This window comes from Cydia amplana, chromosome 3, assembly GCF_948474715.1.
Source record: "Cydia amplana chromosome 3, ilCydAmpl1.1, whole genome shotgun sequence".
NCBI classification, from domain to species: Eukaryota; Metazoa; Arthropoda; class Insecta; order Lepidoptera; family Tortricidae; genus Cydia; species Cydia amplana.
In genome coordinates, this window is record NC_086071.1 from 15,166,525 (window position 1) to 15,193,849 (window position 27,325).

Sequence of the window (27,325 nt, forward strand, 5' to 3'; positions counted from 1 at the left end):
TTTGATCCAAATCGCTTACCACCGAGCCATTTTTTCAGGTTGGGAAACAAAAATAAATCGCATGGGGTCAAATCTGGAGAATACGGGGGGTAAGGCAATAGGGCGTAGCGTAATTGTGTTAATTTAGCCATCACAACTCTAGACGAATGAGCTGGTGCGTTGTCGTGATGAGACAGTACTTTTTTATTTTTTAAATGGGGTCGTTTGTCCTTCAACCCAGCGTCAAATTCATCCAATAAATTGGCATAGTACTGCCCTGTTATCATTTTCCCCTTTTCTAAGAACTCAATATTTATAATACCCTGCGAATCCCAAAAAACGGTCGCCATGACCTTTCCAGCCGATGGAACGATTTTTGCTATCTTTCGCGCAGGTTCACCCGGTAAAATCCACTGCTTCGACTGCCCTTTCATTTCCGGGGGGTAGTGGTGACCCACGTTTCGTCTACGGTCACGAAACGACGCAGAAACTCCTTCGGGTTACGTTTGAACACGGCCAAACACTGCTCCGAAGTAGTCAGTCGGTTCCGTTTTTGCTCCTCCGTGAGTAAACGCGGCACCCACCTCGCCGATACTGTCTTCATACCCAATTTTTCTTCTAATATGTTTTGTACCCGCTCGATTGGAACATTTACAGCATCAACGATTTCTCGAAGTTCAATTCGGCGGTCGGCTAAAACGATATTTTCAATTTTCTTAACCATATCGTCTGTAGTCACCTCAATTGGGCGGCCTGGGCGATCCTCATCAAAGACGGTTGTTCTCCCCCGCTTAAACTCGTTAAACCAGTATCTGACGGTTGTCATAGAAGGAGCACATTCATGGTAAACCGCTTGCATTCTTACTTTTATTTCATCACATGTTTTTCCTTCCAAAAACAAGAATCTAATTACAGACCGATACTGCTCTTTCTCCATTTTCACAATTTTAAGTTCACGCTTTCACTGAATCGCTGTCAAATGAGAAAAAAACAAAAGAATGCTGTTTTTTTTTTAAATTTTCCCACCTCTGAAAAATGGCTTAAAACGATTGTATACATATTTTCGGCCCGTGATATTAATACATTTGGAAAACGGGTACTTATCAAACAGCCCTCGTACTCTGACCACTCTTAGTTATATTTACGGATGTGTATATTCTTACAAATACCCTGTTATCAATATAATTAATTGAAAGTAATGGTTGGCAAAACTAAGTATTTAGGCACTTACCTACTCTAAATTGCCTTGATATTTTTAATAAGCATACCGATTCAGGATTCTAATAATGTTATCACTACTTCGGTGAAGCTAAGGTGTGGTAAGATGTATTATTTTACACAGTACAATTATGTTTGTGCAGCTCTATTTACTGCGAATTTAATACCTAATTTTTTTTATAATCTTATAATTGAATTCTAAATAAAATTAGGTACATAACATTTTAACAACACGAAATATTTAATTTCATACTTTAAATAACAAAAATATTTTATTCAGTACTTAGCTTACAAATAATTACATGAAGTAACTACATACTTTAATAAAATAAAATAAAATTTAAAGAAATACAATAATAAAATTAAATATTTACAAATGAAGTCAAATTGTCATTTTCAATGGGATGTTCAACAAAAAATTCATCTATTATGCCGACGACAGATACATAGGCTCCAGAGACAAGCACAAAAATTGAGAAAATTCCAATGGCAATGTTCTTGTAGATGATGTAGTTGAATCGGCCAGTGTCCCTGTCCCAGCGATAGACGGTTTCAACTATGACGGGAAAGAGGAAACCCAGGGTGGAGAAGAAAATGGCGCCTACGAAACTGATCACCAACTCCAAATTCGGGAAGGATGCGGCTACGCCAACTGTGAAATAAGGATAATATATTAACAGTTTAGCTCCGAACGGGATAAAACTTTGTTTTGTTCGTTGGTAAATTCAATCAAATTTTGATAAGATCTGGGGGCACGGCAGTGCCCCCGCCAAGTCGAGCGCGAAGCAAACACTGCCGTACCATCCTTTACTGGAACCATTTCGCCGCATTTTCAGGCCCCTATTTGAGAACCTCTGGATAAGACGAGAACGCAGAAATTTTCGTCATCCAGTAAGCTATAACCACATACTTAAAATCCAAAATTTCAAGTCTGTAGGTCATTTAGTTCCGAAGTTAAGCGAAAGCAAAGTTTCACATTTATGACACTCATTCACTCATGATCATCAGAATAGAACTAGTACTTCCTATAAACTCAGAGAGCTGAAATTTGGTACAGAGTTAGGGTTTAATGGCCACATAAAGGGTAAACCTAAAAATATTGCAATATCAGTCACGTTTTAAAGATCTATGAACTGCATAAGTAAGTTTGTAATCCCATATAAATATGTGATATTACAAAGTTACTGTTGCAGTTCCTACAAATAGTAGGTTAAGTAAAGGTACACTACGATGTACGATGTGAGTATGAATGAAGATATGTTTAGTTATGATATGTGTATACATAGTATGGGTATGAGTACCCGAAAAGAAGGACTGCCTACAAAAAGAGATGAGATCCCATCAAAAACATTACATGTAATTAAAAATTAAAAAAACACGACTGCAGTTTAATTAAGCGAACTGAAAAGCTAAAAATAATTTTAGTTATATTAGTTACTCAATTAATGTAAATTAGAATATAAGTGTTCAGACAGGGTCATAAACAGCAAATGCAAAAGCTTAGGCTCATTTAAGATCGTGACTGTACCTGTATATTTTATTTCAATTGCAGTCGGGGACCTTGATGTATTAAAATTTTCCCATTTAAAAGGTCCCCGACTGCAATCAAAATAAAATATACAGGTACAGTCACGATCCTAAACGAGCCTAAGCTTTTGCATTTGCTGTTTATGACCCTGTCTGAACACTTATATTCTAATTTACATTAATTAAGTTGAGTAACTAATATAACTAAAATTATTTTTAGCTTTTCAGTTCGTTTAATTAAACTGCAGTCGTGTTTTTTTAATTTTTAATTAATTATTTTTATTTTATACATTTTAGTGATCATACAAACTAACGGTTATGTAGCATAATTTCTAAAATCAAATTTCCTAAGTACGAAATTCCTAAAGACAGAACATCGAAAATCAAAATGTCTAATATACGAAATTCCTAAAGATACAGGTTAATCAACCTACTATTTAAATGTCTAAAATACAATACTGCTAGTGCACGAAAATACTAACGATCTTTTTCCTACGTTCAGTTGACCTAAGTTTAAAATGTATAAACTGCGAAATTTCTAAGACATTTGTCCTACGTTTAGCTGACCTTAGCTTAAAGAGTCAAACGTACGCAACTTTATTTTCAAAAAACTTCCTTTACAACTTAACTAGACGGAGCCCCGCTTCGCAGGGCTCCTATTTCTGGGTGGTTTGCCCTTCGGGCATCTGAAGCTACCTAACGAACCTAACCTACCTACCTCCCTACGCTTTTCCCCCAAAGTGTACTGTTTTCACGGACGTCACACTAAACTAAATCAATAGGTAGATAGGTTAGGTTCGTTAGGTAGCTTCAGATGCCCGAAGGGCAAACCGCCCGGAAATAGGAGCCCCGCGTAGCGGGGCTCCGTCAACTTAGGGTAAGAAGGAAATGTTCTCGGAAATATTGATTTTCAATTTATCGTCATTAGGCTTTTTAAACGTAGCTATTTTGAGCACTAGACATATTGACTTTCAAAGTATTGTCCTTAGGTATTGTGTACAAAGGAATATTGATTTTCGAAAATGAGATCGTTCGATTAAAACTGTATTAGGACATGCGTCTTTAGGAATTTCGTATATTAGACATTTTGATTTTCGATGTTCTGTTTTAGGAATTTCGTACTTAGGAAATGTGATTTTAGAAATTATGCTATACTCAGAATTGCATGTACCTAATGCTGGTACAGATGGCGCTGATTTATTCGGATCTAAAGTAACACTCATGGAGGTTTATTTACGTGATTACCTCCTCATCAGTTAATCAACCGATTTGAGCGAAAGTTGTGGCATCTGATAGATATTACTGCGATTTAGGTTAATAGTAAAAACATAAAATATGTGGGCTTATAGCGAGCTGTAAAAGTTCCTTCGACCCTTTGTGGAGCTTGGTCTTCGGCCTTTATCATTTAGATACTTATAATATTTTTTCTGTGTTTGAAGAACTAGTAAATACGCGAGCTTACGTGGAAACGATCCTCTCTTGGACGCTTCGAGCCATCGGCCCCTAATTGGAGCTTTGGCCTTCGGCCTTTGCAATTAAGAAACTTGGGGAAGGTCCAAAAAGCACGCACCTGGCTTACGCTCCGGGCCTTTGGTCCTACGCGGGGCTCGGCCTTCGGCCTTCGCAATTAAGAAACTTGGGGAACTTACAAAAAGCACGCACCTGGCTTACGCTCCGGGCCTTACGGCCCTACGCGGAGCTCGACGCACCTGCCTTACGCTCCAGTCCTTCGGCCCTGCGAGGAGCTCGGCTTTCGGCCTTTGCAATTAGAATACTTGGGGATTTTGTATAAAGCGCGCACCGGGTCTGTCTTACGCTCCGGGCCTTCATGTACCCATGAAGCTCGGCCTTTGGCCTTTGAAAAAATGTAGATTTTACAAAAAAAATTGGTTATTAATGACAATTTCACACTTTTTTCTGTCAAAGTCGGTGCAGTTAGCTTAGACGGACTCTACAATCGTATCGATTAATAAATATAAGTTATTTGTATACATTTCGATTCCATTAGCGCAATTTGGAACATAGGTATTGGCGGCTTTTAAAACATGTGTTAAAAACTTTAAGTAGTATAATGTAATATGTACTATATTATGTTTTTTTATGATCGGCGGTCAAAACCTTCCTTTTAATATCCAATTCAATAATAATGGAGTCGCGCGCGCGCATCTATACGTATCGGGCGCATCGCGTATCGCTAGCCAACGCACTATGGCCGCCGATATTGTAAAATGTAATAATTGCAATGTAGTTGTGAACGAACTTTTAGCTTATGTGATTAGTAAGCTACACGTTATGGATGATGGCAGTTTGTGTAAAATTTGTGTAGAATTCTTCTCGACAGATGATATCAAAACGGCCAAGGATTTGTTATTCCAATCGGTTCCTCCACGAAAACGAAAAATCAATAGAAGAAACGATGGTCAGGAACGGCGTGATATCGAGGATATTTTGGACCTGGTTAAAGTGACCGAACCAGACAAGATACCAGTGTTTGTGGCGCGTGACCTGCACAAACTTCCACCGATAGATTTCGACTCCGTGGATGTGTCATCGCTTCTTAAGGACATTGTGACGCTGAAAAATGAATTGAGAATCATCAAATCGCAATATGTCACGCAAGATGATTTAGAATTGCTCAAAACGAACATAACGGGACCCCAATTTAGAACAAGGAGTAGTCCATTCTGTAGAAACGTTAGCAATTCGTATTCAAATGTCAACTTAATACGTGGTGCTAATCTTGACAGCGGGCCAATAGGATTATTGCCTGTTGACCTATCATCGCCGCCAAGTAGATTACCCGAACAGAACAGGACCGTACTATCTCCCTCGAACTTACAAGAAACAAGTATCATGCCTTCCCTGTCGCACTCGAGGGTGCTCGACGATAAGACGATGTGCGATGTAAACAACTCCAATGCGCATGCGCAAGTGCAACATACAGTACCCCTCTCTCCACCGCCACCCCTCCGCCTGCCTGACTCATTAGCCGGAGCGCAAGCCGGTAAACAACTGTCGGCCCTTAGCAACAGCGCCAATTGCGCACCGCCTGCCGAACGGGTGGAGATGGATGTAAACGCAGAAATAAACAATGACGCACACACACAGGCAGATCAGCAGAAATTGTCATATGCGGAGATGGCTAAGGACGGAGAATGGAAAAAGGTCGAATACAGGTCTAATCGCAAAATTAAAAATCGGTTTATCGGCAAATCGGGTACAGCTGGCACGACCCACAATAGTAAATTTAAAGCAGCGGAAAGGTCAATACCAATCTTAATTACGAACGTGCATAAAGAGACGTCTCAATCGGATATAGTCGAATACATTCTCGAAAAAACCCAAATTAGTGTTAAGTTGGAGCAAATAATAATGAAAGACAAGAGTAAAGTCCACAATGCTTACAGGTTTAATGTGCCCGGACAGTATGTAGATATGTTTCTAGATGAATCATTTTGGCCAAAAAATATTATTTTTCGTCGATTTGTGCCTTCGAAACAACATTATACGAATGTAAACACCGCGAGTCCGGCGACTGTTACCAGTGCTGCGGGTACTGCTACGAGCGCTACGCGTGCTACGAATCACGTCTTATCAAGTTAATAAATGAATAATAGTGTTAGAAACAGTTTTAGTTTGTGTTCTTTCAATTGTCGAAGTATAAAACGGTCAATCGATGACGTTAGAAAACTATGCACGTTTACAGACGTAATAGCCCTTCAGGAGACGTGGATTTTAAACTGGGAACTGTCATTACTTAACACAATAAGCGACGAGTTTGCTTATACCGGAACATCGGCAGTAGACACGTCTGCAGGTATGTTACGCGGCAGGCCCTACGGTGGGACTGCACTGTTGTGGCGTAAACAACTTTTCCCTACAACATCTGTTATACAATGTGATAACCCAAGAATAAGTGCGATTAAGTTAACGTCCGGTGATAAAGAAATTTTAGTGTTTAGTGTATATATGCCGAATAACTGTCTGGATAACCTACCTGAGTTTGTGCAATGCGTAAGTACTATTAATGCAATAGTTAAGGAAAGTGCTGTCGAAACTGTATTCGTATTAGGTGACTTTAACGCGCACCCAGGCGAGTTATTTTCAAACGAGTTATTAAGTTTTTGTGAGGAACAAAATTGGATCTGTGCGGACTTGGATAAATTAGGTATCGAATCTGGAACATTTACATATTTAAGTGATGCGCACAGGTGTAAACGATGGTTAGATCACTGCTTGACCACAAAAGCTGGTTGGCAAACTGTACTTGATGTTTACGTTAACTATGGTGTGTTCTGTTCCGACCATTACCCCTTAATAATCAAATGTAATGTAGATGTAGTAAAATCTAAGCTTTGTGATTACAACTTGAAACTCAATAGTAAACAAGTTGTATGGGGCGAGCGTACACCAATTGAAATCGATAGTTACACGAATAGATGTAATGAATTGTTAAAACTAATCGATTTTCCTACTGAGCTAGGGACTTGTTGTGACCACTACTGTAACTGTTCTGACCATGTCGTGATCCTGGATGACCTGTATCATAAAATAACTAACGCACTATGCGAGGCATCTATACAGAGTAAGGAAGTCACCTGTGGTTCCAGGTCGAATAGGGTTATAGGGTGGAATAAACATGTTAGTCAGGCGCACAGGGAGGCCAGGCTTTGCTTTCAGAACTGGGTGTTGTGTGGTAAGCCTAATGCCGGACGTGCTTTTGACGCGATGTGCACAAGTCGTAAAATATTTAAGTCCAGGCTGAGGTGGGTTCAAAACCACCAGGAACAAATTAAAATGGATTTACTTGCTTCACATCACAGTAAGAACGATTTCCGCAGTTTTTGGAAACTCACAAAAAGAATGGAGGCAAGGCCTGGACTCTCTGTCAGTGTGGACGGCATTTCAAACGCTAAGGATATTGCGAATATGTTCAAGGAGCATTTCAGCGTAAAGACATCATGTGGCGGGAACATGGACCTGCAAATGCACGACGACAGAGCCGGGAATGACCTTCAAGTTCGTTTTAGTGCGAAAGATATCACTAAAGTTTTAAAGGAAATGAAAAGGGGAAAGTCTCCCGGGCATGACTACTTAAGCGTTGAGCATTTGCAGTACGCCGGTCCACACTTACCTAGATGCTTATCAATGCTGTTTAATCTCTGTATTAGTCATTCGTGCTTGCCCGAAAGTATGATAAAAACGGTAGTAGTCCCTATCATCAAAAATAAAACCGGTGATATATCCGATAAAACGAATTACAGACCTATTTCTCTGGCAACTATTATAGCTAGGGTACTCGACGGCCTGCTTAGTGTGCAACTGGACAAGTGTTTACAGATACATGACGCTCAGTTCGGCTTTCGTGCCGGCTTATCCACAGAGAGCGCAATCACTTGTCTAAAGCAGACTGTCGAGTATTATACTAGAAGAAAAACGCCTATATATGCGTGCTTTTTGGATCTTTCCAAAGCTTTTGACCTTGTCAATTACGAACTACTTTGGAAAAAGCTTGACAAGGCCAAGTTTCCCAAGGAACTAACACGCATATTTAGGTGTTGGTATGGTGGCCAGAGGAACAGCGTTCGGTGGGGCAACGTACTTTCGGACGAGTACGGATTGCAGTGCGGTGTAAGGCAGGGGGGGCTAAGCTCACCGAAATTATTCAATTTGTACGTTAACGACCTAATCGATGGACTCAGCAGCACGCATGTCGGATGCCATATTGACAGAGTCTGTTTTAATAATATAAGTTACGCGGATGACATGGTGTTGCTGAGCCCATCGGTCGGAGGGTTGAACGTACTAATAAACATTTGCGAATCGTACGCTCGTGACCATAACCTAAAGTATAATGCGCTTAAAAGCGAATATATGGTTTTTAAAGCAGGAACCAAGAGCCCATCGTATGTCCCTCCTATACTTCTTGATGGCCAGGAACTAAATAGAGTGAGTTCTTTTAAATACCTTGGGCATTTGGTTACCGAAGATCTGCGCGATGATGCAGACATCGAGAGGGAACGCAGAGCTTTAGCGATGAGAGCAAACATGATAGCGCGCAGGTTCAGCCGATGTACAGCCCAAGTAAAGATAACCTTATTTAAAGCGTACTGTACATCGCTGTACACCTGTAGCCTATGGACAAGATACACTCAGCGATCGCTAAACGCTCTGCGGGTCCAGTATAACGATGCTTTCAGGGTCCTGTTGCGGCTGCCGCGATACTGCAGCGCGTCCGGGATGTTTGCGGACGCGAGCGTGGACGGTTTCCACGCCACGCTCCGCAAGCGTTGCGCCGCGATGCTAAGCAGGGTGCGTGGCAGCCGCCACAGCCTCCTGGCAGTAGTGGGTGACAGGTGGGACAGTAGCTTGCTAAAGCACTGGTCCTCCCTACATGTTAGTTTTAATAAAATTGTAAATTTAATTTAATTTATTGTTATTTATGATTGTTCAATTGTAATTTAAATTTAATTTTAATTCTATTTAATTTAATTTTAATTTTATTTAATTTAATTTTAATTTATTTTAATTTTATTTGATTTAAAAATATGGATTATTAATTGTCTGAAATAAATTTATTTTATTTTATTTATTTATTAATAATATTTGGTTTCATGGGATTTGCTTTTCTTAACATATTTTGAAAATTCTTACTTTCCTAAAATTAGATTTAAACCAACATGTTGCATATATATTATTACTCGTCTTTCAAAGCTCTACATTTTGATACCCTACTCGATAGGTTTGCAAGATATTTTTTTCTTAAGGTTGCGTAATTTGGCGTATTAAGTCCGCCATATCGATTTTATAATGACGTCACATAGCCTATGTCACCCGGGATAACGTAAGGATTCTAACGATATATCATACATCTAAATCGGTTGAGGCATTCTGAAGTTATCGTGGAATAAAGAAACTCACATAAATACATAAATATATACATACAAACATGAACGCTGAAAACAATACACTCTTTTTGTTTGGGCAGTCGTGTAAATAAAAAGGTGCAAGTCTCGCAACGCTTTTACTACAAAAAAGTTTTGAGATGTAATGTGAAACCAAGTCGGTTATTTTAATCAGTGCCAGGGGGTGTTAAAACCGTATCAATAAGATATCTTTAATTTGTAATACATATAATGACTTGGCAATCGCACATAATGCTTTACTCGTACCGTACTCGTAAATATGTGTAATGCTCAAACTGCAATTAGCGCTAGCGTTATGTTTAATTAGAATTATTTTTAATAGGTGACGATGATCCTTTTGTCATTATGCAGCCGTGCGATGGCCAAGTCATTATACGTATTACAAATTAAAGATATCTTATTGATATGGTTTTAACACCCCCTGGCACTGATTAAAATAACCGACTTGGTTTCACATTACATCTCAAAACTTTTTTGTAGTAAAAGCGTTGCGAGACTTGCACCTTTTTACATGTAATGTTTTTGATGGGATGGAATTTTCTCTTTGCGGTATGTAATTTCGAACAATTTAATTGTATCGAGATCTAACTTTTGCGGCGCCAAATGTCAACATGAAGTCCGTTAAGTCATTCAGGTTCAAATGCTTAAGGGCTTCGACAGACGTGTTGAATTTATTTATGAATGAATCCAAGCCGGCGTCACCCATTATTACGTAAGTACCCTAATGTCCTTTCTAAATCGACCTTTGCTGCTTTTGCTGTGTTCGACTTTTTGCTTATCTGGCTAGGTAAATATATCTTTTCGAATAAGTTAGATACATTTTTAGCAAATACGTCCTTTTTTATAGTACCTAACTTTGTTTCAGCTTTTGTTGATCAAAGCAATATAAGTAAATAAATTAATTTTGTATCAATTCGAAACATCTGCGAACGATGCTATTACTATTATTTCAAGCCCCAATTTTAATTTATTTCAAAGCTTATTAATACTCAATTAATAGCAGCGTTCGCAGATGTTTTTGCTTGATATAAAATTAATTAAGTATGGGTTAGCGCAAAGTTGCTGGTGAGTTAGCAATAAATAATAAATATTATAGGACATTCTTACACAGATTACAACGCAAATAGATTTAGATATAATATGACACGGAACTCCGGCAGCTGTTTAAGAGGGAAGCATGAAGCATAGCACGTATTCGTATACAAAAAGAGAAAACGTTTTTCCACTTATAAATATTTTCCATTCTCTATGATTTTTTAGTAGTTTATTGACACAATGAATACTAGGTTTATAGGTTTTTCGTTTTTCAAAATTTAAAAAGCAAAAACTATGAACCTAGAATATATTATGATCAAGCGATCGACATCAAAATCAAAGTGATATGTTAAGATTTAGAATTTAGATAGTGGAAACAGTTTTCTCCCGAAATTGTATGTAAAAAAACACCTTTTGTCAGTTAAGTAGCTATACTTCCCTCTTAATAAAAAACCGGCCAAGTGCGAGTCGGACTCGCGCACGGAGGGTTCCGCACCATCAACAAAAAATAGAGCAAAACAAGCAAAAAACGGTCACCCATCCAAGTACTGACCCCGCCCGACATTGCTTAACTTCGGTCAAAAACCACGTTTGTTGTATGGGAGCCCCACTTAAATCTTTATTTTATTCTATTTTTAGTATTTGTTGTTATAGCGGCAACAGAAATACATCATCTGTGAAAATTTCAACTGTCTAGCTATCACGGTTCGTGAGATACAGCCTGGTGACAGACGGACCGACGGACGGACGGACGGACGGACGGACAGCGGAGTCTTAGTAATAGGGTCCCGTTTTTACCCTTTGGGTACGGAACCCTAAAAAGTGTCCCTCTTACGGTAGATGTTGTTAGGGTTGCCTCCCTGAAAGGACCATAATATGGTGGAGATATTTGCTGTGTTAATTGGATGGCGTCTTGGTAGCTCAGATGGAAGCGCACTGAGCTAGCGATCCAGTGGTCGTGGGTTCAAGTTCCACTCAAGACAGTAAATTTTTCCACTTTTAATTTATAAGTAAATAAGTAAGAGAAAAATTATAAGTAGAGCCCTTCTACCTACAGGCGGTAGAATATAGTAAGTATTAGATCGCGTTTAGTACGTTTAACCTTTTGGACGCCAATGACCGATATATCCGCACCGTAGGTTCAACGCCAAAGACCGATTAATCGGTCACAGACCACAGAGCAACATAGACCTACGTGCATATGCATAAAGTTCAATTTGAGTTTTGACACTTTGGTGACGTGGCGTCAGCGTGACAGCTTTTGTGTTTGACACGGTGTCGAAAAGGTTAAAGTTTGCTATGAAAAGTTTGGAACTCTCACCCGACCTGAAAGTAAAACTAAGAATGTCCTGATGCTAACTTGAATGACATTGTCACACTTGTTCGGTTGGTACTTCTTGAGCATTCTCGTTATTATCTCCATGGCAACGTAACACTGAAGTGGGTACGTGAAGTATATTACTATGGCCATTAACAACTTTGCTACTTGGGCAAATCTGAAAAAAAGGAGCATTAAGGGGTTAGTACAATTGTACTAAGTTAAAATAAAAAGCGGCCAAGTGCGAGTCGGACTCGCCCATGAAGGGTTCCGTATTTAGGCGATTTAAGACGTATAAAAAAAAACTACTTACTAGATCTCGTTCAAACCAATTTTCGGTGGAAGTTTACATGGTAATGTACATCATATATTTTTTTTAGTTTTATCATTCTCTTATTTTAGAAGTTACAGGGGGGGGGACACACATTTTACCACTTTGGAAGTGTCTCTCGCGCAAACTATTCAGTTTAGAAAAAAATGATATTAGAAACCTCAATATCATTTTTGAAGACCTATCCATAGATACCCCACACGTATGGGTCTGATGAAAAAAAAAATTTTGAGTTTCAGTTCGAAGTATGGGGAACCCCAAAAATTTATTGTTTTTTTTCTATTTTTGTGTGAAAATCTTAATGCGGTTCACAGAATACATCTACTTACCAAGTTTCAACAGTATAGTTCTTATAGTTTCGGAGAAAAGTGGCTGTGACATACGGACGGACAGACAGACGGACAGACGGACAGACGGACAGACAGACAGACATGACGAATCTATAAGGGTTCCGTTTTTTGCCATTTGGCTACGGAACCCTAAAAAGACAATTATTGTACTAAGTTAAAAAAAAGTAATGAAAGTCATGAGGAAATTTTACTAAAATATTATGAGTCAGATAAAAAGACAAAGACCTTAGGTACCTACTTTTTTATTTCATAACAGTCGCATTTTTAGGGTTCCGTAGCCAAATGGCAAAAAACGGAACCCTTATAGATTCGTCATGTCTGTCTGTCTGTCCGTCTGTCCGTCTGTCTGTCCGTCCGTATGTCACAGCCACTTTTCTCCGAAACTATAAGAACTATACTGTTGAAACTTAGTAAGTAGATGTATTCTGTGAACCGCATTAAGATTTTCACACAAAAATAGAAAAAAAAACAATAAATTTTTGGGGTTCCCCATACTTCGAACTGAAACTCAAAATTTTTTTTTTTCATCAAACCCATACGTGTGGGGTATCTATGGATAGGTCTTCAAAAATGATATTGAGGTTTCTAATATCATTTTTTTCTAAACTGAATAGTTTGCGCGAGAGACACTTCCAAAGTGATAAAATGTGTGTCCCCCCCCCTGTAACTTCTAAAATAAGAGAATGATAAAACTAAAAAAAATATATGATGTACATTACCATGTAAACTTCCACCGAAAATTGGTTTGAACGAGATCTAGTAAGTAGTTTTTTTTTATACGTTATAAATCGCCTAAATACGGAACCCTTCATGGGCGAGTCCGACTCGCACTTGGCCGCTTTTTTTAAAACTGTACAGTTCGTTGTAAGTTTACTTTGGTTTATAATTTAGTACTATGTCAAACTTGGACCATATTTTTAACAAAGGCTTATTAAAACATTAGTGGTAATGTAAATAATTCAAGATACTCCTAAATTATGGCAAACGACTGTCATCAATAGGTTCCGATCCGGATGTTATACTATTCATCATCATCTTCCTCGCGTTGTCCCGGCATTTTGCCACGGCTCATGGGAGCCTGGGGTCCGCTTCGCAACTAATCCCAGTAATTGGCGTGGGCACTAGTTTTTACGAAAGCGACTGCCATCTGACCTTCCAACCCAGAGGGTAAACTAGTCCTTATTGGGATTAGTCCGGTTTCCTCACGATGTTTTTCCTTCACCGAAAAGCGACTGGTAAATATCAAATGATATTTCGTACAACATACGTAAGTTCCGAAACTCATTGGTACGAGCCGGGGTTCGAACCCGCGACTTCCGGACTGCAAGTCGCACGCTCTTACCGCTAGACCACCAGCGCTTCCAATGCGGATGCTATACTATTCAAGAGCAAATAAACAATTATCTCTCTCGGGTGAAAATTCAGAATAAGTATAATTCGTCAAAATAGTATTTGAAGACAACAATGCTTTCGAGGTTATAGTAGAGGATTATCCTCTAGGCACCCAAAGACCTATAAAAAGGTCTCCTGTTCTATTCTAATTTGAACTTTGTGTTGACCAAATAAAATTTCATTTTGCTTGGCAAGGTTTGACGTATAGAGGTTAATGAAGGGTACTTACATATCGTCATCAGGCAAATTCAGTGTTATACTGCCTTTAACATCGTCCCCAAATTGCACATATCCGAAGAATCCGAAAACAGTGAACAGAGAGATTACGACGGTCATGGAAATGTATAAAACGCTTGGACATCTGAGGAAATGCTGCGGTTTTTTCATTTCATTTTCTACTGGCATGACTACTCCAATTCCTTCCATAGCGAATACTACGGTGCTGCGGAAAAAATATGGTGGTGATACTCCAGCAATTTTACGAACTCGTAGAATGGTGAACATCACATAGTTAGATTTATATCGACTGGGATATGAACCGTGATTATCTATTGTATTGTTTTCGAGCTCCTGATATTCACGATAATCACGGTTCGTAACCCGGTCGATACCTATGTCTCGTGAAACTAACCGTGAACCATTCAAAACTGTCATCACGTAGTTTTTGAGACGAGGAAGAAGTCCATTGCTGGCGATTGTCCGATTAATTTATTACGGAGCCAGCAATTTATATTCAAGCGAAGTCAAATTTAGTGCTTTTTAAATTGGTGTATGTATCTTTTTTTATGTTATTTTGTTATACCCAATATACCCATACTAAACAAAATAACATAGGGTCTGTTCGGAAAGAGAAGAGTCGTGGAATGTATTCGGCCCCATACATTCCACGACTCTTCTTAAATAAAACTTGTAACTTACCTAAAAAAGAGAGGCCACGTGGACACATTAGCAACCATCTCCCTCTCGCTCACTGGAGGCAGGTCGGAGAACATGTAATACATGGTGATGCTGAATACAACGACCACGAGCATGTTGGCCAGAGCCGAGAACGGGACTAAGTACTTGAGGTTCCTGATTTGACATATGAGTACTAGAGGTATGCTGATTATAATGCAGTACATCTGAACGGAGAGTTGCCATTGCGGCTGAAGCACATCCAATACCTGAAATGATTTTTTTTTTAATCTTAAGCTTGTACTGTAACCCCATGTGTTTGCATTGATAATACTTACTTAAATTCAATTCAATTAGTTTCGTTGTCAATTTTACTTAATAACTATTTAAATTAAGCTAATATTTCTATAATTGTATTTTAATAAGCTTATAATTAATTCTATTTTATTATTTAATTTTACCCTATTATTTTAACTTACTTAATTAAAAAACAAAAGATGCACGTTATTATTTAACGTGCATATTTGTTTTTTTTAATCCTAAGTTATAATAATTAACATATAATAATATGATAAAATAAAATAACAAATAAAATTATAAGCTTATTAAAACAGAATTATAGAAATATTATTTTTATTATTTATTTAGATACACCCACACTATTAATACCTATGTCTATTATTATGCTTCATTGAGGGATGCAATATGACTGATTCGGTGAAATAATGACTGCGTGTATACTTGGTCAAGCAGATCTTGTCAGTAGAAAAAGGCGGCAAATTTGAAAAATGTAGGCGCGAAGGAATATCGTCCCATAGAAAATTTGAATTTCGCGCCTTTTTCTACTGACAAGATTTGCTTGCCCAGCTATATTTATTATTTTTACGAGTATTATAAATTCCTACCTCTTTAAAAGACGAAGCGATGAAAACCACATAAACACATAAGGTACTCGCGTACGTCAGCATCATTGCGAAGTCGACTAGTGCCCTGAAAGTAAGTAATATTAAGCTAGTGTATGTACCTATACATGCCGATGTGTCCGTGAGATATGTCTGGTCATAGAGAAATATAGTAAAAATAGAGTGCTCACTCCATACAATTAGTTTTGGTACCAAAAAGACTATTATTTTCGTAGTCGACATCTAGCATCGAATAACGGAATTGTCAGTACTGCTAATACATAGCAGATTTAGGGTCAATGTCGGGCAATCCAGTCCACAGTCCACAATAAATCGCCATGTGCAACATTAATAGCTATTTAATTTCGTTATGTGATAAAAAAATCACATAGCAATTTTTTTTGTTAAAATGTTTAGTTATTTTCAAAACTAATAAATATATTAAAATAATATTGATGTGGGTCGACGGGAAATTAAAAAGGAATTAAATAAAAAAAAAACGTAAAAAAACAGCGATTTTTTTATTTGCACCGACGATATTTTAAAGTTTGTGTTTTTTTAGGTCTAGATTAAATTCAAATTTATTTTAGTTTTTAATTGTTAGTTGTTAGCCAAGTTATGAAATAGAAAGCAACTTATGTATCTAATTACTTACTTACCTGATAAAGTTGCCCCATGACCGTAGTTTCTTAGGTCCATATGTAAAAGCCGCTCCACACGTCTCGGCAAAACTCATAGACGGCACTTTGGCATCCATGCATACTTGTTGCGATGTTGTAACCTACATAAATTTTAATATAAATATCTGGGAGACCGAGCTTTGCTCGGAAAACATATAAAATCTCACAAATTAGCATTTTCCCAGAGATAAGACCTAGCTAGATCGATTTTTCGCCCCCGAAAAACCCCATATACCAAATTTCATCGAAATCGTTAGAGCCGTTTCCGAGATAGCCGAAATATATATATAAATAAATAAATATACAAGAATTGCTCGTTTAAAGGTATTAGATAAACGTGTAAATTGGCGTATACATTTCATTTAAAAAATAAGAACAGAACGGAACACATGATCGAAACGTATTTCACATTTGGCGATTATGTTTTCTTGGATAAGTTTGTTCAGCAAGTTAGGTTATTAAGGTTTTTGTCAAGGTCAAGTTTTGATGATGGCTTCCATGATGAATGAACCCTCCTCAAATCTTATAAGCATATTTATAGCGATTGTTTTCTTTTCATCGAATAAAAACCAAGCATTTGCAATTTAAACAGTGCTGTTCGGTCATCGGTGACATAGAACCGCTCATGAAGACGAGGATGGAAGTCCTCTACGACAAGTATCTTAACGTCTTGTGGCTAATTGCAGGGATCGGATACCGGTATTTTTTGTATGGGAACGGAAACGGTATTTTTTCGTTCTTTGCTAATTACTTCATTTCTAATTGAGCAATCTAATAATACGAAGTCGTAACCTAAAAACACAACTGAGTCCTACATTTCGAGTATAAAATAATTCGAAAAATATGGTTATTTCTAAGTTTTTGCAAAAAACCGGTTCCGATCCCTGGCTAATTGTACTTAATTGTTATGAGATGCATTTTGGTCGTGAATAATTTCAAACTATTTTGTGATGTCGGTATATTATTTTAACCCTTAATCAAATAACGGGAAATTATTTCCCACTTCGTTCTAATTTACGAAATATTTTTTATCTTTTTAATGGCAGCACTCAGCGATACCAACCATACAGATTTAAAATCTTAGTAACATTTTGAATTTGAAAAATGGCAACACTTTTATAATGGCCGCCATTTGTGACCATATGTCAAAGTCAATGTCAGTTGTCGTGATTTTTTTTGCAATAACAGCATTTTTTTGGTGTTTTGAGCTTAAGTGCGTAAAAAATCTGGTAAGTGCATACACTGAATACTATCATAAACTAGACTTATTTTCCCTGTGTTTTGCTTGAAAATAATTGTGATAAGGATATGAATTAGCCAAGATTTTAAGGTTTGAGTAAGTGGGAAATTATTTCCCATTGTTTGTTTCTGAACTTACCATTTACAAAAAAAAATGTAGGTTTTATCAAGTGGGAAATTATTTCCCAGTGTTTGTTCTACACCTAAATTTTAATTTGTTTTCATATATAAAAATATGTATATGCCCATTTGACTGTTACACAAAAAAATCTGAGTCTTCTTTTTTCTTTTATTTATTTCTTTGATTTTTGAAGATAACGTTAAAAAATCATACTTGAATTCTAAGCAAAGCCGAGGGGAGCTACTAACTAGTAAAAAGTTCGTAACCGTATCGGACAATGGGAAACTATTTCCCACTTATTCAAAAATTTGCTATTCCATAACGGATAACGGGAAATTATTTCCCACCGCAAAACCCCCCTTTCCTCCCACTTATTTTTTTTAAATATATATTTTCGTAATCTACGCACCCAAACCATTCTTAGTTTTCAAAAAACTCATAAAAAGTGCCCCGTTTGATTAAGGGTTAAATCTATTGCTAATTTTAAGAAACTGTTAAAACGCAGCCGACTATAATGATTTTACTACATGGTAAACTTCCTTGAGGAAATCAGTTTTTGTAAAAAGCTATTTGAAAAGATTAAAATTGGGCACGCGTTCGATTGACACAAAATGCGGGCAATTCCGAGCATTTTCGAGAAAAATTAATGAACAATTTACCAATACAGTCACCGTGTGTGTGCAGAGATACCCTGCCAACAAAGTGCCTATAGTTCCTGCAACCAGCCCTGCATTTTTGAAGGCCGCCGGCATCGCCAGTATACCAGAGCCAATGCACGCCTTCAGCAAATGAAGTATTGACCCGATTGTACTGAAATAACAAATTACAGCTACAGCACAGAATAAATAATAGTACTAAGTACAGAAGACTCACTCTCTAACAAAACGCGTCTGTTACGATCAGCACAGATATGGCCGCTAGGTGGCGACAGCGCCACGCGCGGCTTATGGCTTTCCCCAAAATTGGGGCCGAACGGGTGTACCTGTAGCAAAGCGACGAAATCGCGGAGTGAGACACGCCTGGCTACAGCTACAGCATTAACATAATAAAAAAAATTATATGGTTTAAAATAATGCTTAAGTTTTGCGGAAAAATTAAAAAAAAGAAGTAACACATATCGCAAAAAAAATAACTGTGTGGAATCACGAATGTAGTAAACTACAGTTGTGTGGAATCTATATTGTATGGGAATCGCGAATAGGAAGAATTGCGTTTGTGTTGTCGATCGCATAATCCGTTGAATGAATTATGCGATATGTACCTGAAGATCAATAAACATTAACTCAGAGTGTCAATATTCGATATGAAATTAATATTGTCAATATTGTCATACTTTCCGATCGTTAACTAGGGATAGTACACGTAGCCTGTCAGATTTACACAGCAATTCATTGGCTTCACAAAACAACATATAGGGTAACGGCACCAGTGGCCAGCCGGGTACCAGTGGTCAGCCTTTTGAGCCGTTTATTGGTCATAAATATCTGGTATATTCGTTTAAACAAATCGCGAGTACTCAAATAGGAGCTTTGATTCCTTATTGGTTAATACGTCACACGACAGGTGCGGTGAGGGAACGGGGGGAAGAAATATACTCGTTCATACAGGTGCTGTTTGTCGACGAGTGCAATAGTGTCATGTCCGCCATATTTTTTACTGCACGTGGTGTTCTCTTAACAGGCAAGAAAAACTATGTTTTAATGTTAAAAGTTAATGTTTTTGTTAATGATTGGTTTATTTATTAGTGTATCTATTAAATTGCATTATATATGAATGAAAATATCAATTTTTCACTTATAAATTGACGGGGCTGGCCACTGGATAACACTTTTTTCCAAAGAATCCAGTGCCCAGCCCCCCACGGCTGACCTTTGGGTTATTCGTTTATTTTATTATTTTCGAGCCAATGCGACCGTTAGCACCGTTAAATTTACATTTTCAAATTTAGTTAGGCATGCCCTAGTCAATTTAAAGTAAAACCCAGTAGTCAGCCGCATTTGAAATAACGTTTTAATGCGGCTGAGCACTGGGTTTCGCGGATCCAGTACTCAGCCATTGACCTTGCTTGGTACGTCGCCGCCAAAAATATGACCACATTTTTAAACCCTATCTCATTGAAATAAGGTTCAAAAGTGTATACATATTTTTGACGTTAACTATACATAACTATCATTTTGCTTTTTCCTGGTCGGTATCTGACTTTGTTTATTAATGATAATTAGATCTGCATAGACTCGATTAATTATTTTTTACCGAATACCTACTAGGAACGTAATTATATATTACCTGATTTACCTCATTAATTTTTGATGGATTAATTAATAGAAAATAAATATTGCGATTCCTAGTTTGCAAGAATAATTAAGTACCTATGGCCAACAAATTTCGTGTCATAAGAATTGTATGTACCTATAAGATTTTTTATTTATTAAATAAGTATAAGCATTTTTATATTCTGTGATACTTTTATATTATATAGTATTATTCCAAGCTTATCAACGTAACGGTTTAATAAAACAATATGGCCATACAGTGAACCAACATAACGTGCTTGTAATATTAGTTCTAATGACAGTTATTGAAAGCCCGCCAAATCTATACTTTGAGCGATATATGTTATCTGTGACACTTAGCTTTTGCCAGTCAACTTGTAGAGAATTACCGCAAGATGAGAAACCAGCTTTGTACAACGAATATTAATTATAAACCTGTCAAGAAGAACATCGTCTTTACATTTTTAAGCAGTATACGAATCCCCAGAGCGAGGCCCACAGGGTGAGCTAACAATTCAGAAGTGGGATAAGCTGCTCCAGCTTGCTTTAAAACCGACGCCCGCCAGTTGGAAAAGACGCTAAATCTATAAATTGGGAGCCAATGGTCAGAGAATTCCAGTGATTTTCATCTGTTGTGGCAGTCAGAAGAGTGATTGATTAGGTACTAACTCCCAGATTGAGTTGGAGAAAGTGATATCCGAATAAGGAAAACTAACCTATTTGAACAAACTTTACACTAAGATAACATTGCGAGATTTGTTTTGTGTCGTGAATTAACACCAATAGCTGTTATACTCAAGTGATTAATAATATGTTTTTGGCTTTTCGTGAGCATATTGATTGTTAATGGTATAATAATTTTCATGGAAAATCTGGTCCATAATTGTTACCTATGAATTTCACACTGAATTACTGGTTGTAAATATGCTATTTGTGCAGGTACTTGACTTGATTTGATTTGGTTTGATATTGTCAGTTTTAACAGTATTAAGTGAAATATGGAAGGATGCCATGGTTGTGATACAAGGTGTGATAGAGGAAGTAAGAACAGTGAAGTGCAGGTGGTGTACACCATAGAGACAAGTGAGTGGGTTTCTTGATAAGACGCACACATAAGAATAAGTGGAGGGATTGTTGTAACATTCATCTCATTCACATAGATGGTACCAAGTACCAATGCGAGCCATCAGTTATTTTCACATGGCCGGAATGAAAAATGAATAAATGATTGTGACAAAGAATAAATGATTGCGACGAATAAATGATTATTATGATTATGAATATTATGGAGAACTTTTGACAAACATGTTGAAACTGGGATAGGACAGCTCTTAGAGAATTATTATTATGATAAAATGGCATTAGGTAATAAGTGTAAGATATCCAGTAATAAAGCTGTTTCAGGTAACAGGTAGAAAAAAAAAATAGATACCTAACCATTTTGAGTCAATTTATATCACCAGAGTACAATACTAGGCACAGGTTGATTTTGATAGCCTGAGCACATGAGGGAAAGTGATGCTTGAAATTTATACATGGAGCCAGTTAGGGTCTTATGGAAGTAAAGTATACGTTACAAATTATTAAAATACTGACCGTTGTCATGGACTAGTCCATGCCGTTGTCTAGTACTTTAGAATGATTTGAGAATATACATATAAACTTTGCTTGACATTTAAAGTAGTAACTGGTTATATTATTACCATGTGCAACATAGTTATCAAACATGACTTCATACCTAGAGATGCGCAGTGACATAAGCTTACATTCGGTACTAGCTAATGTAGAATTTAGAGAGGAAGATACTCCTATTACTTAACAAGCCGTTACAATGTACAAGAGAACTTAAGTGTGAGAGAAGTATACTAGTATGCATACATAGTGATTCAGAGTGAAAGCAAAGGGTAAACATGATAATGATGATATATGTGAAAAGTAGGATTGAGTCAGTTATTTCCTAAAGGAACTAAAAGACCGAACTAGTTCTTTTGACCGATTGACAGAGTGGAGCACTCTCTGTAGTGAACGAGCAGGCACAAGCCTAGTGAAATGTTGTGATCAATTTGAGGTTTATTAATCATAATTATAAAATGGTATTCATACCTGTTGTAAAATTGAAATGCTAAGCAAGTTAATATTAGTGATAATAATTTGAAATACAAGAGAGTCAAGAGAATGAAAAACTTAAATATTGCATGTTACTGTTTAAGATGATAAACATGTTGTTTTATCTTTCTGTTGAAATTGTGATGAGGTCACTACAAGAGTAACAGTATGAGTAATATGAATATATTGAAATTCTGAAAGATATATTCAATACAACTTGTTATAGAGGGAAACTAATATTATTAAAGAAATAATTACCTGACCTGTGTAAGATGTTCACTAATATTTATTTATTTTAATGATGGGTACTTATCCATAATCATTTTCTAAAAGTGAGTCAGAGAATTTTGTGATCTTAAAGAGAAAAGGTATTGTATAATAATTTGTAGCACAGGAGTAAATATAAGAGTGAATTTATAAAGAATAATAAATTTTGTGAGCTTAAAGAGAAAAAGGTATTGTATAATAATTTGTAGCACAGGAGTAATTATAACAGCGAATTTATAAAGAATAATAAATTTTGTGAGCTTAAAGAGGAAAAGGTATTGTATAATAATTTATAACACAGGAGTTATAAGAGCGAATTTACAAAGAATAATATAGCAATTTGGTAATATGTCAAACAATAAAGAGTGATTCAGTATAAAAGACATGCAATTATTAAAATTGAGTGAGCTATGGCTATGGTACATACATTAACATTGAGGCATTGCAGATGAAGAGCTGCAATGATGTAATAAATAAATAACAGTGAGTCAATAATATGTAAATCCATGTATTTTTGTATTAAAAGTGAGCAACAGCGAGTCAATGACATGTTAGTCCATGTATTGATGTAACAAGTAATAGTGAGACAATGATATAAAACTTTCACAATTTAATAATGATATATGTGAAGCTATGTATTTTTGTATTAAGTGAGCAACAGTGAGTCAATGACATGTTAGTCCATGTATTGATGTAACAAGTAATAGTGAGTCAATGAAATATGTGAAGCCATGTATTTTTGTACTAAATGAGTAACAGTGAGTAACTGACATGAGTCCATGTATTGATATAGTAAATGAGTACCAGTGAACCAATGACATGTAAGTCCATGTATTGATGTATTGAGTCAATGACATGTAAGTCCATGTATTGATGTATTAAATGAGTAACAGTGAGTCGATGTAATGATGTATTAAGTGATTAACAGTGAGCCAATGGCATCTGAATCCATGTATTGATGTATTAAGTGAGTCAATGACGTGAATCCATGTATTGATGTATTAAGTGAGTATCAGTGAGTCAATGATGTAAATCCATGTATAAAATGAGTAACAGTGAGTCCATGTAATGATGTATTAAGTGATTAACAGTGAGTCAATGACATGTGAATCCATTTATTGATGAATTAAGAGAGTATTAGTGAGTCAATGACATGTGAATCCATGTATTTATGTATTAAGAGAATATCAGTGAGTCAATAACATGTGAATGCGTTATTGATGTAACAGTGAGTCAATAACATGTGAAAGCGTGTATTGATGTAACAGTGAGTCAATGACATGTAAATGCATGCATTGATGTAGTGTGTAAGAAACAGTGAGTCAATAACATGTGAAGGCATGTATTGATGTAGTTTATAAGAGTGAGTCGTTGCAGGCATTGGAGGAATGCCTGTAATGATGCAGTTCATAAGTTGAGTAATATTGATTCTTTTGTCTATTGTTCTGTTGTGCATTATGTGTAATGTGGATTATTTATGTTTAACTCTTTAAAACGCAGAGACGCGTTGTACCCAGGATTGGCCGAATATAAGCATTTTTATATTCTGTGATACTTTTATATTATATAGTATTATTCCAAGCTTATCAACGTAACGGTTTAATAAAACAATATGGCCATACAGTGAACCAACATAAGGTGCTTGTAATATTAGTTCTAATGACAGTTATTGAAAGCCCGCCAAATCTATACTTTGAGCGATATATGTTATCTGTGACACTTAGCTTTTGCCAGTCAACTTGTAGAGAATTACCGCAAGATGAGAAACCAGCTTTGTACAACGAATATTAATTATAAACCTGTCAAGAAGAACATCGTCTTTACATTTTTAAGCAGTATACGAATCCCCAGAGCGAGGCCCACAGGGTGAGCTAACATAAGTAAACAAGTAGGTAAGTAATACATATGTATATGCAAAAAATTATAAACTAAAATTAAAAACTACAATAACAATAACTAAAATAGTAATAAAAAATAGATATTTGTATAACATCGTTGATTTTGATATATGCAAAAAATTATAAACTAAAATTAAAAACTACAACTAACTACAATAACGATAACAAAAAATTATAAAGAAAAAATAAATATTATAATATCGTTGATTTTGATATAAATATTAGTGATTTTTATCTAATTATTATGAATAGTTTATGCAGGCTGAGTACTGGGTACACTGAGGCTGCTTACTGGATTTTGGAGGCTGACTACTGGAGAAAAGTGCCACTTTTTGTTTAAACTTAATTAGAGATATTATAAAGAGGGTTGTTATTTTTTTAAATATTTTGTTTTAAAACTATGATAAACAATTGATCTAACCATGTCATTTGTTTAATTATCCGACTAATCCTGTAGAAATGCCGAACGTTCAAACTTAAAAAAGTCGTTATAAGGCTGACTACTGGTGCCTTTACCCTATTGTTCTTAATTTCAGCCAAACATTTACAAATTTCAACATCTTTATTCTCATTGAATTCTGTATTGCTTCTGATACAACATTTAACTTTTTTGTATTAAAAAGTTATGCTTGGCGAAGGGGGGAATTTTGATTAGTAATAAAAGTAATACCTAGTAGGTAGTATCCGATTTATAGAGATCCGTGAAAAAATAACTGCCGCTAAGTTTTTTTTGTAAATGTTTGCAATAGTTGCAGATGAAAAAAATATAATGTATGTACTAAGATAGGGATTAGGGACCTATATAGTATATTAAATGTTTAATTAATGGTCACTTACGAATTCGGATGTTGGAGTTGTCGATGCTCGAACGGGTTATATGGCTTATCATTTTTCTCGTCATTCGAAGTTATACTCAAAGTTGATTGAAATCCTTGGTTAGTCGTTAAATCAGCTCTGGGAACAAAGGTTTTTGGCAAAAATTTAATTTTTGGTACAAGCTTTTATCGCTGACTACTTTTATTTCCACTGACAACTAATACTCTTCGAGACAATTTTAAAAACCCCAAACACAATTAGGTTTTGTTGTTTTATCAGAGTTCCATGGCCACCTGCTGTCTCCATCATCAGATCAGCTCGATGCTACCATATTTAATATTGCATTGTCACCCGACATAGGTACATATGTATGCAAATTTTCAGCTTCATCGGAAGTCGAGAAGTGAAACATAGTTAGGTAGGTACCGTAAAATGGGGTGAGTAGGGTTCGCGGGGAGCGATGGGTTATAAATGGGGAGAGAAGGGATGAAAGGGGGGTGAGATGGGATTTTAAGCCTACTGCTACAAAAATAATGTATTCCAATTTAAAATGGAGCTATAGTAATACTCATAATAAAAAAAATCGATCCAACAATCTTCCAAAATCAACTTTGTATGAAAACCCAACTCACGCCAAATACGAGGGACTACGGGGTGAGGTGGGATTTCCTGTTTATCGTCAAAGTTATGAAATGGAACTACCCAAAATAAAATACAAACGTCCGGAACACTTATTATGTACACCATTCAGTTTGCATAATATATGTAAAAATATAATGTTATCGAGGTTTGAATGTCAGTTTTGCACCTACTCACCCCATTTTACGGTACATAATATTTACATACATACCTAGGTACATTGCAAGTTAATAAAAAGCTTGTAATAAAAATAGTTCTAATTTTTACCGGAACGACAAAGCGCCAATAATTTAAAAGGTTTTGTACCCAGTTTAGCCATAAACTCTGTTACAAAGTTAATTGTACATTATTTTTATTATTATTTAGAGCCTGTAGTGATCCACTGCTGGCCCGAGGACATGGAATATTATAAGGCGTTTTTTATTTGTTATAAATTCCTTTATAATGTATATAAAACTTTATTACTTATATGAACCTTTGTACCTACGTATTTAAAATTGGATGGCACAATACTAAGAAATATACATATTCTAATGTAAAGCCAATACTTACGTCGATTTAAAGTTAGTAACTTCTTTATCCATATCGAGCACTTAAACCTGTAATAATATTTTTCAATACCTATACTTAAATCACATTTTTAGTGTTCCGTACAGAACTTTGTTCACGGAACACTGATCTTCTTCTCGCAAGAACGCAAATCATGCTAGACCGCCTGGAGTCTAGGTCCTAGCCTAGACTATTTTAATAAGTACCTGGAAGACTATACGCTTATAATTTTGTACCTATATTTGTTTCAAGCTAGCATTAGGACATAATATTCTACAATTATTACACACACGTCCAATTTGCTAGTTCTCATTTTATTAACCTCTCATTGAATTTATTGTTATGTAGGTAGTAGGTACCTATTTAATTGTTTAATAATCTTACCTTACTTTCCCACTTAACAACCGAGCCACTATACGCAACTTCCATCGAATTATGAAAAGAATTGAAAAATGTATCTTGTCATATCCCCCAGTGTAAGAGCTGTTAATAATAATTTACAAATTCGATATTAATAATATTTGAAGGGTTCCGTATGTAGATCAAATCGAAACTAAAATATTTTAATAAGCCACAGGGCAGTGGTTTCAACCTTTAAGTAATTTCAAATTATTTATAACAATAATTGCCTTACGGAATTAATAATATATATATTAGACTTATATGTACCGGGATATGAACCGTGAGTGAGCGTGATAAGGTACCTTTTGTATTGTTTCCGAGCTCCCGATATTTCGACGCAGTTACTAGCATCTTCCAAAGCATCAAAGGTAATCACGGTCCATATCCTGGTCGATATAAGTCTAGTGAAACTGACCGTGAATCATTTAAAAATGTTTTATTGGTAAAAAATAATTTTATTGAA

General features: G+C 36.3%; 1 protein-coding gene across 1 annotated transcript; it reads right to left on the reverse strand.

Annotated features, from left to right (window-relative positions):
• Window positions 1–1,559: 1,559 nt before the first annotated feature.
• Window positions 1,560–26,495, reverse strand: LOC134662698 (proton-coupled amino acid transporter-like protein CG1139). Its single transcript, XM_063518971.1, has 9 exons — window positions 26,464–26,495; window positions 25,294–25,410; window positions 18,572–18,722; window positions 16,532–16,653; window positions 15,876–15,960; window positions 14,995–15,239; window positions 14,306–14,518; window positions 12,012–12,181; window positions 1,560–1,849 (listed from the first exon to the last, which is right to left on the reverse strand). Exons 1-9 carry the CDS (start codon window positions 26,493–26,495, stop codon window positions 1,560–1,562), a joined length of 1,425 nt encoding a protein of 474 aa, XP_063375041.1.
• Window positions 26,496–27,325: the final 830 nt, after the last annotated feature.

Coding starts and splice junctions, on each gene's coding strand:
- LOC134662698 (XM_063518971.1), bottom strand. CDS start 26,495: ATGGATAAAGAAGTTACTAACTTTAAATCGAC. Junction 16,654..18,571: donor CACACACGGTGACTGTATTG/GTAAATTGTTCA, acceptor AAATTTATGTAG/GTTACAACATCGCAACAAGT. Junction 1,850..12,011: donor ATTCTTAGTTTTACTTTCAG/GTCGGGTGAGAG, acceptor CTTATTTCACAG/TTGGCGTAGCCGCATCCTTC.